Raw genomic sequence first — 13,886 nt, 5'->3', positions numbered from 1 at the left:
TAAAAATATAAAAATGAAACTGCTACCAACGGGCCAAAAGCAAACAGAGAACAGAGTTTAATGCACTAATAATAACGAAAGTCATTGCTGCTGAATCAAATTTCTCTCTTGATAAGATTTCAAAAACCCACTGAGTACATATTACCCAGTGATGTGTGCATTCTTGGAAAAAGCTGCTGTGAATCTTCAAGGCAGCACAGGCTTAAGTGATGTGCAAAGAACCTATGGTAATGATGATGACATTAAAAGGTTCATAGAACCAGTATTAATAGCTAGAAGCAAGATGAAGCACTAGCTTTCTGCAAGGGATCATAGGCAAAAACACAAAGCTAGGAAAAAAAGAGTATGTGAATTTTAAGAACAGCTGAAAACAGCAGGTGAACTCTTCTATCTACAATCACCTAGAAAATAAGAAGGAGCTTGAAGAACAAAGATGAGCTGGAACTAAAATACTGTATGAATTAGAATTCCACCAAGTAACTCCTTATTAGGAATTATGCTGAGCAAACACTGCAGTAATTTTCAGACCTTGCTCAGCATTTGATGCCCATAAGATGATAAAATTATATTATCTAAAAAAATGTATCCCACAGGTGAGAGGACTGTGACACATAATCTCAGAACCACATAACAATTCTGACATTAAAACCCACTTGTTTTCGAGCAAAATAACTGAATTTAAAGTTAATGTATCCTTTTATTCAGAAATGAAGCTATCTTATTTTGCTAAATCTAGTAATATTCACAAATAATAATCCAGTTGAAGCACTATATAAAGAAGATAAAATGAACTGTAGTTTGAATTGTTCCATCTCTTGTGAATTAGCATTATTTTCAAGTGTTCCATTTCAAACCTTTTGTAAAAGAAAATACTACATTTAGAAAAGCATATATTCTGCAAAATTTAGCTGGGTTTTCTGTATTTTGGAAATCCATAAAAGATACTGGATGCACGAACATGAAAAGTAAAATCCCTTATAAACTGGTATTAAGCAGAGAAACTAATCAGGGTTATTTCTCTGTCTAGCATGAGGAAAGAGAATCACAAAAGAGAATTTAAAGTATGAAGTTTACAATTAGGTTTCAATAGTTCCTTGTCTTAGTAAACACTTTCTTTCAAATTGAGGATCTTGCTAATGTTAACACTGTTCTTTAAACAAACATGTAGGACAGAATGGATGGGCTCTTCTGCAGGAAAAACAGTCACCAACCCTGTAAGCATCAGTGAAAACAAGTACATATATCAATATAAGGGACCTCAGTGAGGCTTCTTCTGAAATGCAGTTTTGGGTTTGGGTGCTAGAGAGAAGAAATGACACACTTGCAGAGGCATCCACAAGAAGTAGACTTGAACTGTAAGATAGTGAGTTGTCAGGGAGCTCCAGCCAACCCTTCATGCAAAGAACGATGCAGAGCAATTGTCCTGCTGGCTAAGAAAATGCACGCTGCTGAAAGAACTGTGGCCAAGGAAAAGCTTGGAAGCCTGCTTCCAAAAAGATACTTCTTAAATGATTCTTAGCATCAAATATGAATGTGAGCTATCAGACAGAGCAGGGTAGAGAAGACAACAGAAATGGGTTAATTAGGTGCAGAAAATACTAGTGTTGAGCACATACTGGAGCACATCTAAGTACATTACTGTTTTTCTATGATGAATGATTAAAATAATCTTTCTTTTTTTTTCCCTTCGACTCACTATCACTGCTCCATTATGTATCATTAGGGAATGGAGATTTATATATGCAAGTATTTTCCAGGCAACAAAAGGGGGATGTAGGGTCTGTTTAGCATATGGCAGAAGAGGAAGTTAACAACAGGATTCTAGTAGCTGGTTTACACAGTCGGCTTTGCCCACAATGGGCTAATTAACCTTAAAAAAATGCAAGATGAAAGAGGGTAAAAATTCATCTCAATTGGCAGTGCACTGTGCATGATATCAAAGAAGAGATATTTGGCGGAAATTAGAAAATCTGAATATGAAATTGTTATGGAACAGTTGGCCTGTAATAATCCCTCGTGTATTATTAACAGGACAATTTACAGACATTGAGGCTACATTGATACTAGTGAGTTAAAGTGTATCAGGGAACATTTTCCAGAAACTGAGGGTCAACCTTCTGTAAAGTTAAACAGTAAGAATGGTCACTGACCTTGTTTTGGCCTGGGCCAACTAGCCTCCTCCTAAACAACTCCTGAGCACAGCTGAGGGGCTATCATGGGTCCACACCATTCCCCAGACATGCTTTGCATGGGAACTTTGGAACTTCTCGGTATTGAACTAAAATAATATATTCCCAAGTAAATTTCTTTTACCAGTATGGACAAAGCCTGAGTTTTCTGAAGCCCTTTTTTACCTGAAGGTCAACCTAGCCAAAGCTATTTTGCAAAGTTATATAGGGAAACCATATCTATAATTTTAATGAACAGCAACCAGCCATTTTAGGACCAGGACACAGTATGCCATTAAGAAGGAAATACAGCAACTTTGTATTTCCTTTATGTGCAATCTCTGCGCCAATAACTGTTTGACAAAAGCCAGAGGGCACTCAGCCAGAGACTCCATTGTGGAAGGAAAGCCTCTCTGATCCAATGAAGAGAAAAACAAGATGCTTTGACCACCACTTAGGGAAACAATAACATGATCATCATCAATCAAAGTAGACCTGGGTAGTAGAGAAGACATTGCTACAGTCTTAGTATGTCTAATAACACTGGTGATTAAGCCTCTACTTTACTTGCCAAAGTGTGTGGCTTTCTAAAGCAAAGTTTAGAGATCAACAGCAAGTGGGATTACTGGATAAAATGAGGCAAGAGGTCTTAATTAGCTTCCTAACTCTTCTGTGCACATATGTGATATGAATATACGAAGTTAGAAGATGCATGGGGGATCTTCAATCTGCAAGGCTGCAGTCACTACGAGCCTAGGCTGCAAAACTGGAGCCTAGTTCAAGGAATAAATTAGGTTCATTCTTTGAGGACTAAAAAAACCATGCTGCAGGAAACTTACGAACATCACTGAAACTTATTGCAAGAGGAAGTGCTTTCCAATGTGAGCAAAACCCAGAGTCAAATGAGAGGCAAAACTGTCAGTAAAATGAGTTACATGTTCAGTTAAAAGTGCATGCCCAAATGAAGTAGTACATCTGCAATGACTTGATAAAATCCTGGAATTTGGATCACAATTGAAACTGCCTTTACAAATCACCTTCAACAAACTCCTTTTTATTTATCAGGCAGTTATGCAGAATTATAATAGAGAGTCCTGGGCAGCATTTTATATTCATTCTGGATTAAACAACAGGTTGGACTGGTCTAAGGGGTGAACCAATTGCCTGATGAACTGATATTGTGAGAATGTATTTTGTACTTCATCAGATATTACATTAAACATTTGCATATAAAAATTTATACAGAAAATTCTAACCCAAGTTTTGACTAAAAGAGTATCACTCAAAACAAACAAGCATAACAATGACATATTTCTATTCATTTTGTTAGAAAAACATAGTATGGGCTAAAAACATTATCTTTTTTTTCTTTAAGAAGTCAGATATATGATCCAGGCTACAGCAACAGTGGAGAAATGCACTGAGTACACCTCATAGGAGTACTTTTTAGCTATTCACACCAGTCTAGCAAGCATGATATGAATGCAGAATGTGCTGTGTCTTAGAAAGGGATGGTGACTGTGCAAGATGATCAAATTACTAAAGTGAGAAAATCATCCCCTTATAGACTTACTGTTTGAACTTTGTGGAAATCCAGGTAAGGAGGATGGACCATTCATTCCAGGCAGAAGAACAGGAGGAAGGCCAGGGAGTCCTGGATAAGCTGCTGGCAAACTGATACCATGAAGAGAACTGCTGTCCATCATGCCTGGCTGCTGTACTGTTAATCCTAGCACATCAGTAGCCTTCTTTATGCGATCCAATTCTTGCTGTGCCATCAGCTGTCTAACCGTTGTAGGAGCTAAATAATCTTTCTCCCGGTCCAGCTGACTTCCCACAGTTTCTCTCACTTTTGTAATATGCTGTTTGGAAAAGATATGATCTCTTATGGACAAACGTGCAGAATATTTCACGCCACATAGAGAACATTCTGGCTTTGTCCCATCAGGTCCAGTCTGATTGATCATGAATGGCTTCCCTATGTTAATTTTGAATTTCTTTTCTTTTGCCCGGGCATTCTGAAACCAGACCTGAACCACACGTTTGGGCAGACCAATCTCATTCCCTAGCATTTCACATTCCTGCATGGTTGGAGTCCGGTAGTCACTAAAGCAAGCCTTGAGAACTTTAAGCTGAAGGTTACTCATTTGTGTTCGGAAACGTTTGTGGCCTGGCCGATCACTGTTTTTGGATTTAAAGGGATTGCTGGCTCCAAATGGGTTAGGTGAACTTGGATCAGCTATGCTAGAAGTTTCACTGCGATCGGCATTATCATCAGGGTCATCAGTAATGTAGTAACTTTGGTCATGGTCGCCATCTTTTTCACTGAAGTGTATTGAAGGACTTGTTAGGGAAAAGAGAAATTTATCATCAGTATTCTCACTGGTAGGTGTAGTTGCTGCTTTTGGCAGTGTGTCATTCACTAGCGGTTTTGGTTCTTTGGGGGGTGATGCAGGTTTTGCATCCCCTGAACTGCCAGTTGTGCTTTCCATTTCATTGTTCCCCTCATCCCCTGTTGTGGCATCACTGATTGCTGTATTAATTGATGAAGTCTCATCAAAGTCAGTCTTGTTTTGATCATATCCAGAGTCAGCAGGAGGGGCATTCAAATTTTCTATATCCTCACTGGACTCTGCTTTAAAAGAAGAAGGACTTAAAAGGTTCTTCGGTGACATTTCGGCAGTTTTGCTAACAGGGGTTGATACAGTGGAGGCTAATTCATTTTCACTTGTTAACTCAGTTTTTGCTAATGACAGTGATGGGTAATCAAAAAATATGTACTTTTGTGGACTTTCTCCTCCATCTTCATTTGATATCAAAGGACTCGGCGGCAAACTGTAACCGGCCTGTTTTCCTTCATTCCAATGTCGAGACCGGATATGACTTTCTAAAGCTGATTTTGCTTTAAACAGAGCTCGACAAAAAGGACATCTTTTATGGGACTGGGCTGGACCAACTGCACGGAATTGTCCCTTTCTTTCTCGGGCCCTTGTGTTCTGAAACCAGACTTGTACGACTCTCTTTTTCAGTCCCACTTCACGTGCAATATGATCTAGCATCTTTCTGGTGGGGTTGGAATCTAACAGGTACTTTTCATAGAGTATTTCCAGCTGCTCTGGTGTAATTGTAGTTCTTAAACGTTTATCACGATGTTGATCTTCTCCACTGTTTCCTCCCTCCTTCTCACTACAGTTATTGTCTTCTTTATCATCTAGTTTTCGTTTCAGGGAACCAGAAACTGTAGCAGGGTGTGCTGTATGTGATGAGCCAGTTTGTGGTGGCATCTGAGCGAGAGAACTGTTAAGTAACTGTCCAGTCATCAAAGGATTATTTGGGTCAAATATCATGTACGGCATATCCATTGGTCTTTCTAAAAACTGTGAGTGAAGAAATTGGTTTTGGGCTGCTAGGAAATGCATGTGCTGGTGCTCTTGCCAAAGTTCTAGAGTTGGAAAGGCAACTGTACACTGATCGCACTGATACTGTAATAACTGAGGAGGTAGACTGTTCTGTAGAGAAGTCATTGAAATTGGCAAAGGACTGGAAGGAACAGGTGTGTTTTGTGATGCAGAAGGAGGTCTCCCTACAATCTGGGATTGCTTTTGTTGTGGTGGTTGAGAAGCTGAGGGCTGAGGGTCAGAAGATGTTACTGGAGTAGACTGCATTGATTTGGTGCTTTGGGAAGCTGTGTCTGTTTGCTTAGAGGTGGTTTCATTTTGTTTTGGTTTTTCTGTGGACTCTGGTTTAGGAGAAGCCTTCTCAGGCTCTGGTTTGGGTGATGGAATCAAAGGAGTACTGGAACCCGAGCCAGAGCTTGCTGCAGTGACTGTCAGGCTTTTCGAGGAGTCGTTTTGGCCAGAAACTGTACAGTTTTTATACACTGTTTGATCAGAGGCATCCATAGAGTCTTCAGTTTGGCTTTCATCTTGAGCATCATCATCTTCGTCTTTATAACACTGCTTTTTCTGGTGTGTAATCAAATCAAAGATCCTGGGGAAAACCACACTGCACTTTTTGCACTGATACTGCATGTTACTGGTTCGGATGTAACGCTCATTTGTCAGTTCCCTTTTCTCATTGTCTTTAGCTTCAGCTTGATTCTCGTAACTTTTGCGAGCTTTTTGTCGTGCATTTTGGAACCATACAACAATAACTCGAGTAGGCAGGTTTAGTACAGTTGAAAGCTGTTCAATTTCATCATCCTTTGGATAAGCATTTGTGTCGAAGAAGTCTTGAAGGACACGAAGCTGGTAGTCAGTAAACCGAGTCCTGGATGACCTCTTGCTGAAAGACGCATCAGACTTGTAGGGTTCTACAGCTGAAGGTTGAGGATCTATTCTGATATCCTCCAGTACTGTTATAGGAGGGTTGCTGAAGTTATATGGAGAATCTTTATTTCTCTGTCGTTCTTTAAACAGTGTGTTTCGAAACCAGTGCTTGATAACTTTCTGGGAAAGACCAGATTTCTCAGCCATTTCTTGGATCTGCTCTTCACTTGGAGAATTGTTAATATCAAAATAAGCCCTCAAGATTTTTAACTGGTCATCTGTGATTCTTGTACGTGGACGCTTGAACTGAGAGTGCCGCAGGAAATTGGGATCTAATCCCAGCTGCTGCTGACAAAGCTGGGTAAGATCAGCAGATAAAGTATCCATTGGTGGCAGCTGGAGGGTGAGCTGAGGAGGCAGTGCAGGATGTTGCACTGGCTGCATCATAATTGGAGGGAAAAGTGGGAGATCAAGTGAAACAGGAAGCTGGACTTGAGGTGGGGCTGATGGTGGTGGTGGTGGTGGAGGAGGTGGTGGTGGTGGAGGAGGAGGTGGTGGAGGTGTAGGTGGTGGAGCTTGCAAAGGTGTGGGAGTTGTGTTTTGAATTTTTCCAGCTCCAGCTGAAGAAGGCTGAGAAGGAGTTGGAGGAGGAGGAGGAGGAGGTGGTGGAGGAGGTGGTGGCGGAGGCGGTGTTGTTTCTGGAGAAGATGGAGAAATTGGATAAAGTTTGTCATATGCCTCCCTGTACTGCCGGGCAAATTTTTCTAATGCTCCATATGGAAAAAAATGTCCATGCACATGTTCTTGGTGACTCTTCAGAATAAGAATGTTAGAAAAAAGTTTACTGCAGGTTCCACACTCCAGTTTGTCTGTGTTTTCACCATCCCCTGTTTTGCCTTTTTTCTGCACTTTTTGTCTGTTCTCATTGTATTGGATAACTAACTCAAACCCAAAGTTCTCCAACAAAGCCTTGGCTGCATTCCCCCTTGCTCCAGAAGCTATTCTGGGTGGTGGGATGGCTGGTTCTGAGGACTTTGGCTTCTTCATATCTTTGTTTTCTTTTAGTCCTTCATTCTCAGAAAATTCTTGCTTTGGCTTCTCATGTTTTTCAGAAACTTCTTCTGACTCCTTATATGATGGCATATCCTTTATCAGCTGGCAGTCTGTACTTACTAAGCTATTTTGCTCTGCTTTCATCAGCTTACTACTTTGCTGCTGCTGCTTTTGGGACTGAAGCTGGGGTTGGGTGGACTGATACTGTTGTGCTTGTTGCTGCAGTATCTGTAGCTGGGTTTGGCCAACATGGTGCTGAGTTTGTATCTGCTGCTTCAAATCTTCGAGCAGTGATCCTGTCATACCAGCCATTCCAGGCATACCAAATGTGGCAGAACCAGGCAAACCCAGATCTGGGCTTAAGCTAAATTCTGTCCCAGGTATATAGAATGGGAAAAGGAACTGAGGCTGTTGAAATTGGAGCAGTGCTTCTGGTGTCATTGGAAAGTGAGGCAAAAAAGCTGGATTTAGAAACTGCGGTTGAAAGAACGCAGCTTGTTGTTGCAGTTCATGCTGTAGTTGCATTTGAAGTTGTGCTGGTGACTGGGGTGGGTGATGTGTAGGCTGAGCAGAAATCAATTCAGAAGCTTGCTTTTTATTTAATTCTTTGGCATCTAAATGTGTTTCTTTGCTGTTAACTGCTGGTAAGCTCATAGATTCTAGCATTCCTTGGCTGGGGCTATTAACATTCCCTGCTACGCTATTTCCACTACTTATATTACCACTTGGTTCTAGTTTTGCAGCCCTTGCCTTTGTCTGATGAAGCACAGATCTCATATGGATTTCCAATGTAGAACTTTGGCTATACGCAACATTACAAATGCTGCACTTGTAGGGTTTGTTGTCAGTGCTGCTGTTGGTTTCTTGAGGGACAGGACTTGATGCTTCCTGCAAAACCTTTTTCAGTTTATGCAGATGGGACACTGAGTTATAGTGGACCAAGAGAATGTTCTTTTGGGTGAAAGACTCTTTACACACTGTACACTTATATGGGCGAGATGGATCTAGAAATTTTTCCATAGTAAAATTTGGCCCTTTTCTAAAAGGTAAGGTCCGCTTTGGTTCCGAGCCCATATCATCTGGAATAGAGCTACTATCACTTCCTACAGGACTTGCTTTACCTTCCTGGTCCATCTCATAATCTCTTTCTATTTCCTGCTCTAGTGCATGATCATCTTGTGCCATACTTTCACTTTCTGCCCAGAGTTCACCATTGACAGGTAAAGATGCACACAGCTGCTGAAGTTCAGCTTCATTGAGTTCAGGGTGGCCTGCTTCCAAGTGTTTTTTTAAAGCCTGGAATGTACGGAAGCTACGCTGGCAAAGGCTACACATGGTAGCCGCCCGTATAGCGTGGTACTGGGAATGTATCTGAAGCTTCTGCATAGTCTTAAAAGCCAAGCTACAATGGTTACAACGGTACTTATAGACATGGCGGTCAGAAACAGACAGCTGTTGCTTCTTCTGCTGTTCATTTAGCTGGTCTGTCACGGAGTCAGTGGTCTTTGTATCTTTACTGCTGCTCTTATTCCAATCTGGTGTTTCAGTAGATTCCTTAGGTGGCTTCTGCTCCTCAGTCTTAATTTCCATTCCAGTTTTTGATTCATCGACCCCAGGGGTACTCTTCTCATCCACAGGATTTTCACCTAGTTAAAGAAAGTGAAGCATCTTTTACACAAGTAGAAGAGAAAGCACAGAGCATTCATTTTAATTTATTTTTTTCACCCGAAATCAGGAAAGGCACCTGGTATGTCACGTGTCGGCTTAGCAAAATATAACAACCCGTCCTTGTCTCAGAGAATAAAGTAGGCAGGACAAACAGGAGGTTAAAAAAAGGAATAAAACCCATACACAACAATCAGATTGGCAGTGGCGTCTGGCCAAGGAGTGGCGTAGGGCTTTTCTTTGTCAAAAGGCAGTAGTTTATTGGTACAATGGGAGCACCTAACAAGGAAAGGAAATAAACAACAGGAAAGAGGGAAAGAGTAGAAATCAGGACAATAGGTAGGACAGATTATTAGAAAGGAGGGGGACAGTGGTCTGAGAAGAGAGGGAAGAGCATGCTGCGGCAAGTAGCAAAGCTTCCCAGTGCATAACACAGTAAGTGTCCAGGATCAGAAACCTAATATTGCAAATGAAGACAAAATCACTTACCTAACATTCCCCATTGATGGTGAAAGTGCCACTGTCTTTTAGGACTGAGTCTTATTTGCTGGTTAAACAAGGAGAATCTTGCCTTCAAAGTGGCTAAGCACTGCTGTTTGATTTTATTTCCACCAAAAGCAAACAGTCTGGCATACATGTGCATTCTAGTAGCTCAGCCAAATTCAGACCCCTTATTACATTTATCTTTTTATTTCTGGGGCTCTAAGCAAGCCAGAAATAGATTCCCTTTACTAAGAAACAAGCAGTTTATTTCTAAATGGCCCGTACCTAGCTTTTAAATGTCTGGGTTTTTTCTTGCATACCTGGATATTTCCCAGATCCCTCAGCTGTAATGGTCGCAGGTGTGTCACGTTCAGATTTCTCTGAAGCAGCTGCTGGCAATAGCATACTATTGGGCATCATGACATCTGGTACAGGAACCTTTGAAAACCAAGAATATGGCATTATTACAGAACAAGTCCCACTATTTAATACTATGCAACAGTATTAAATTATAACTCAAAAGATCTACTGTATCTGGATGACTGTCAGTACTAAATCAAGATCCTGATTCAGCCCTTGATAATGTTTTCTGAGCGACCACAATCCAGAGCATCATGTGTCCCTTGGTGGAGAATCAACACAAAATAATCCACAATAAGGGGATACTATAGAACTACATGCACTCAATATTTCATTGGTCTCAGTGTCACCACAGAGAAGGTTTTGCTGACTTTGCCAAGGTCATTTGATTTATCAGGGGAATCCTCCTAGGATATCCTCCAAAGACAGAAATCATGTTGAGATATGGTCACCAGTCAGTCCTTGACTAAGGGCATTCCCCATTTTCTTCACCTGTATTTTTTTTTACACAAATACTGGACATTCCATGATCTTTGAAGGGAAATTATGTCTAATCCACTTCAGAAGTAACAACTTACTTTCATTTAAAATTGGATTTTTCTCTTTCTTGATTTCAACTGCTTATGTATCTTATTCAGATTGCTTTACCTGATGTGTTATGCTTTGTTGACATGAATATTCGTTCCAAATTTCATGATTTTCCTTTGATCTTTAAAACAAATTCGTATCAGAAATATACGATGGTCCTATTAAGACTTATCAAGTCTTAGTTCAAGCTCCCTCACTGCCAGATTCTGTCTAAAGGACTTTGGGTAAATGAGTTTAGACTGCTGCTCTCCTCATCTCTAACAGAAGGATAGTACTTCCTTCATATAGAGGTAAAAAGATTATTCACAGAAGATACTTTTGAGTTGTAAATAAATAATGGAAGCTACATTTGTTACGAGGTATGGGCAGAAGTTAGGATACATAAGAATTACATATATATATATATATATATATATATATATACACATACATACATATATACATTTATTTATATATACCCACACACAAATTGCCTCTTGGAAAAAATACTCTAGACATTTCTTAAAAAAATAGTTTCAGTATATTTGTGATTTAAACATGGCATTAAAAGCATCCTCTCATAGGACTAGTGACTTTGAGTTTACTTGGGCACGAAAGACTTTTAAAAAAATTCATGAAGAGAACTGTAAATGTCCCAGAAAAGAAAAATTTGCTATAAATAGTATTTATCTTGTTGTCAGAGGGTTCAGTTATGGACAGAGAATATTAATGATAGGAACTATGACAATTTCAATTGTACAGATTATGTTTTACAATCTTTTTCTTTGGGAAACACCAGGTTTTTTCCCCCTCTCAGAAACATTGGGATACCTCTCCAGCACCTGGTGAGGAAAGATTTCAAAGTTGCTTTATTATCAGCATAGAGGGAATCATGAAGAACTTGAGAAGAAAGCTAATGCTGCTCTAATATGGAGGGGGAGATTTTCCATATTTTTCCAGTTTCCTAAAGGGGTCTGTGAAAGTTAAATTTCTACTTCATTTTCCTTGCAGTGGACCAAAACTACATCATCTGTCAGATGACATATAATTAGTATAACACCAAGGAAAAGAAAAGAAGATCCCCAAGTATGTATTCGCTCATCAGCTCTAAGCACAATAAGTTCTACACCTTCAATCAAGAGCTCTCAAGTCTTTCTAATATTTTTGTCACTTAACTTGGGAATGAGGTGGTAGACCTACAACCACAAGCAAATAAATGAAGAAGTCATCTGTGGATGCAGAAATAAATATTTAAGGAGTTGGATCACTGAGATTTCTGAGTACATTTCCATGTTAGAAGGCAAGACAACCAGAGTCAATGTTTCTTAGGAGGCCTGGTTTTTAAACGAACTTATGCTGTAATAAAAAATATGTGCTAGACCTGATTGTGTTTTCACTGACATTGTTTTGAATGGATGTTTAGGCTGCTATTTTACAGTGAATTTCACGTAATGTAACGTACATTTGAGCTATACACAGAAATTCTTCTACATTTGGGAACTACATTCTTCAGGGAGATCCTATTATTTTACTAACAGAACTCACAATACTTCTGAGACCTGCATATTACTATACTGAATTTTCAGGTATGCACTTAGAGACATGGAGTGGCTTGACTTTTCCAAGGTTAATGTCAATGAGGAATTACAGGCTTTTTGCATCTGTGAAATCCACCTTCAGCCATTTTCCCAAGGGACGGCAGTCACTAGATGAGCTTACAAGAGAACCTAAGAGTCCTGACCCACTCCCCTCCTCAGGCTACCTGAATACCACGTCACAACAAACACATTGCCCACAAGGCCCAAGTATGCTTCTGTAGCATGTGCATCAGTATTTGGAGCACTTACTGTCATGAGCAGTTTCTCCACACAGTCAGGGGACACACTGTGCAGATGGGTCAAATGAAGCTGGAGATGCATTTTGTTGCTGAGGACATCTTGGCAGAGGGGGCAGCAGATAACAGGTTGCATTGAATGCTGTGACAGGACATGCATCTGGATACGATTTGGATCCCTACCATTGTAGTTACAATAAGGACATTGATAAAACTGAAAAAAATCAAGTTAAGATGCAGGCTATTAGTCAGTGTGCTTTTTATAACTTGCTGATGTAGCTATTTTAACAGCATATCATCTCTGTTTCATTCTTGAGTTATTTGAAAAAGAGTTCTAGAATGCAATTAAATTGTTACATTTCCTTTTACCTGCTCATGACAAAATTTATTGTCCTCTGAAGGCTTTGATTTTTTAGCTGCACCATCCTCTTCTTTTGCCAGAAGAAGCTGTTGCGCCCCTACCACAGTGTTCACTTTTGGTTCCTTCTCTGGTGTGACTATTCCTGTTTTGAAAACATAATTTTTAAGAACATGTTTTAAACTTTAAAATATCCTGGTTTACAAAAAGGCTCTGACTTCAAAGGTCTCTATTGTCTTTGAGGGCCTTTGTTTGTTTGTTTGTTTTTTAAACTCAGGGAAAAAATAAACTTGAATGAAACAACTCTGGTAGGCACAAAGGTGAAAATACACTTTTATCCTTCCTTGATACTCTATAAATACATTTAAAAATGGACTCTTCTCTACTGTTTAGATAACCCTAGGTTGCCTTAAAAGATTAATCAATAATGTTCTTTCTTTAGCAGCTCAGTATGAATTTGTGTATGACACTGAAACAAATCAGCTTTTGCTTAAAAAGCCTGTTTTCCAAAATAATTAATTTGCTGCTGTTTAATTACACTCTCTCTTTTCTAAACTGTCTGAGCAATATGATTATTGTGCTGTTTTGATAACTCCTGCCTGGTTACAATTCTGAAGCTAAATATAGCAAGGCTTTAAAAGAAATACTGTGGAGAATAGGATTTCAGAGCTAACTTAATATTAATTATATACAAAGATCAGTCATTTGGGATTGCTTTAGATGTTTACACTGTGAATTTTTATAGTCTGGCATTTGTGATCAAAACCAGAATATAATTGTTTTTTATAGATAGTTGTACTATTAAGTATTAAATACTATATTTAATATTATGCCTGAGCTAGCTGTGTAATGCGGCCCAGTCTTGCACACATCAAAGAAAAGAGTGCAATTCTAATTTCCCAGTCCATCAGAAAATTCTTTCCAGCATCAATTTGCCAGATAATCTCTTCTGCTAGGCTGGATATTACAAGAGCATTGGGTAGGCATGTCACATACATCTCACGACAAACACAAAACCTCATTTACCAACCATTCCAATCTCATCATAGTGCGGCATCATCTGACCTTTTTTCTGCTGTTTATTATGAGTATTTCTAATTTTAACTTTCAATTTTCACCATCTTCCAGTC

At 39.5% G+C, this 13,886-nt stretch overlaps 1 protein-coding gene across 1 annotated transcript in view; it reads right to left on the bottom strand.

The window, feature by feature from the left end:
- ZFHX4 (zinc finger homeobox 4) overlaps positions 1–13,886 on the bottom strand; it is a 149,909-nt gene that overhangs the window by 6,305 nt on the left and 129,718 nt on the right. The window contains exons 6-9 of the mRNA XM_085053073.1: positions 12,768–12,901; positions 12,412–12,612; positions 9,958–10,075; positions 3,742–9,135 (exon numbers count right to left, since the gene is read on the bottom strand). Coding sequence (XP_084909199.1) covers positions 3,742–9,135; positions 9,958–10,075; positions 12,412–12,612; positions 12,768–12,901 — 5,847 coding nt within the window. The remainder of the gene's footprint in view (positions 1–3,741; positions 9,136–9,957; positions 10,076–12,411; positions 12,613–12,767; positions 12,902–13,886) is intronic.

The sequence above is a fragment of the Lichenostomus cassidix genome, chromosome 2 (genome assembly GCF_008360975.1).
Source record: "Lichenostomus cassidix isolate B80296 chromosome 2, HeHo_3.0, whole genome shotgun sequence".
Classification (NCBI taxonomy): Eukaryota; Metazoa; Chordata; class Aves; order Passeriformes; family Meliphagidae; genus Lichenostomus; species Lichenostomus cassidix.
The sequence above is the reverse complement of the archived record's forward strand: the minus strand, read 5'-3'. Positions and strand labels throughout refer to the sequence as shown.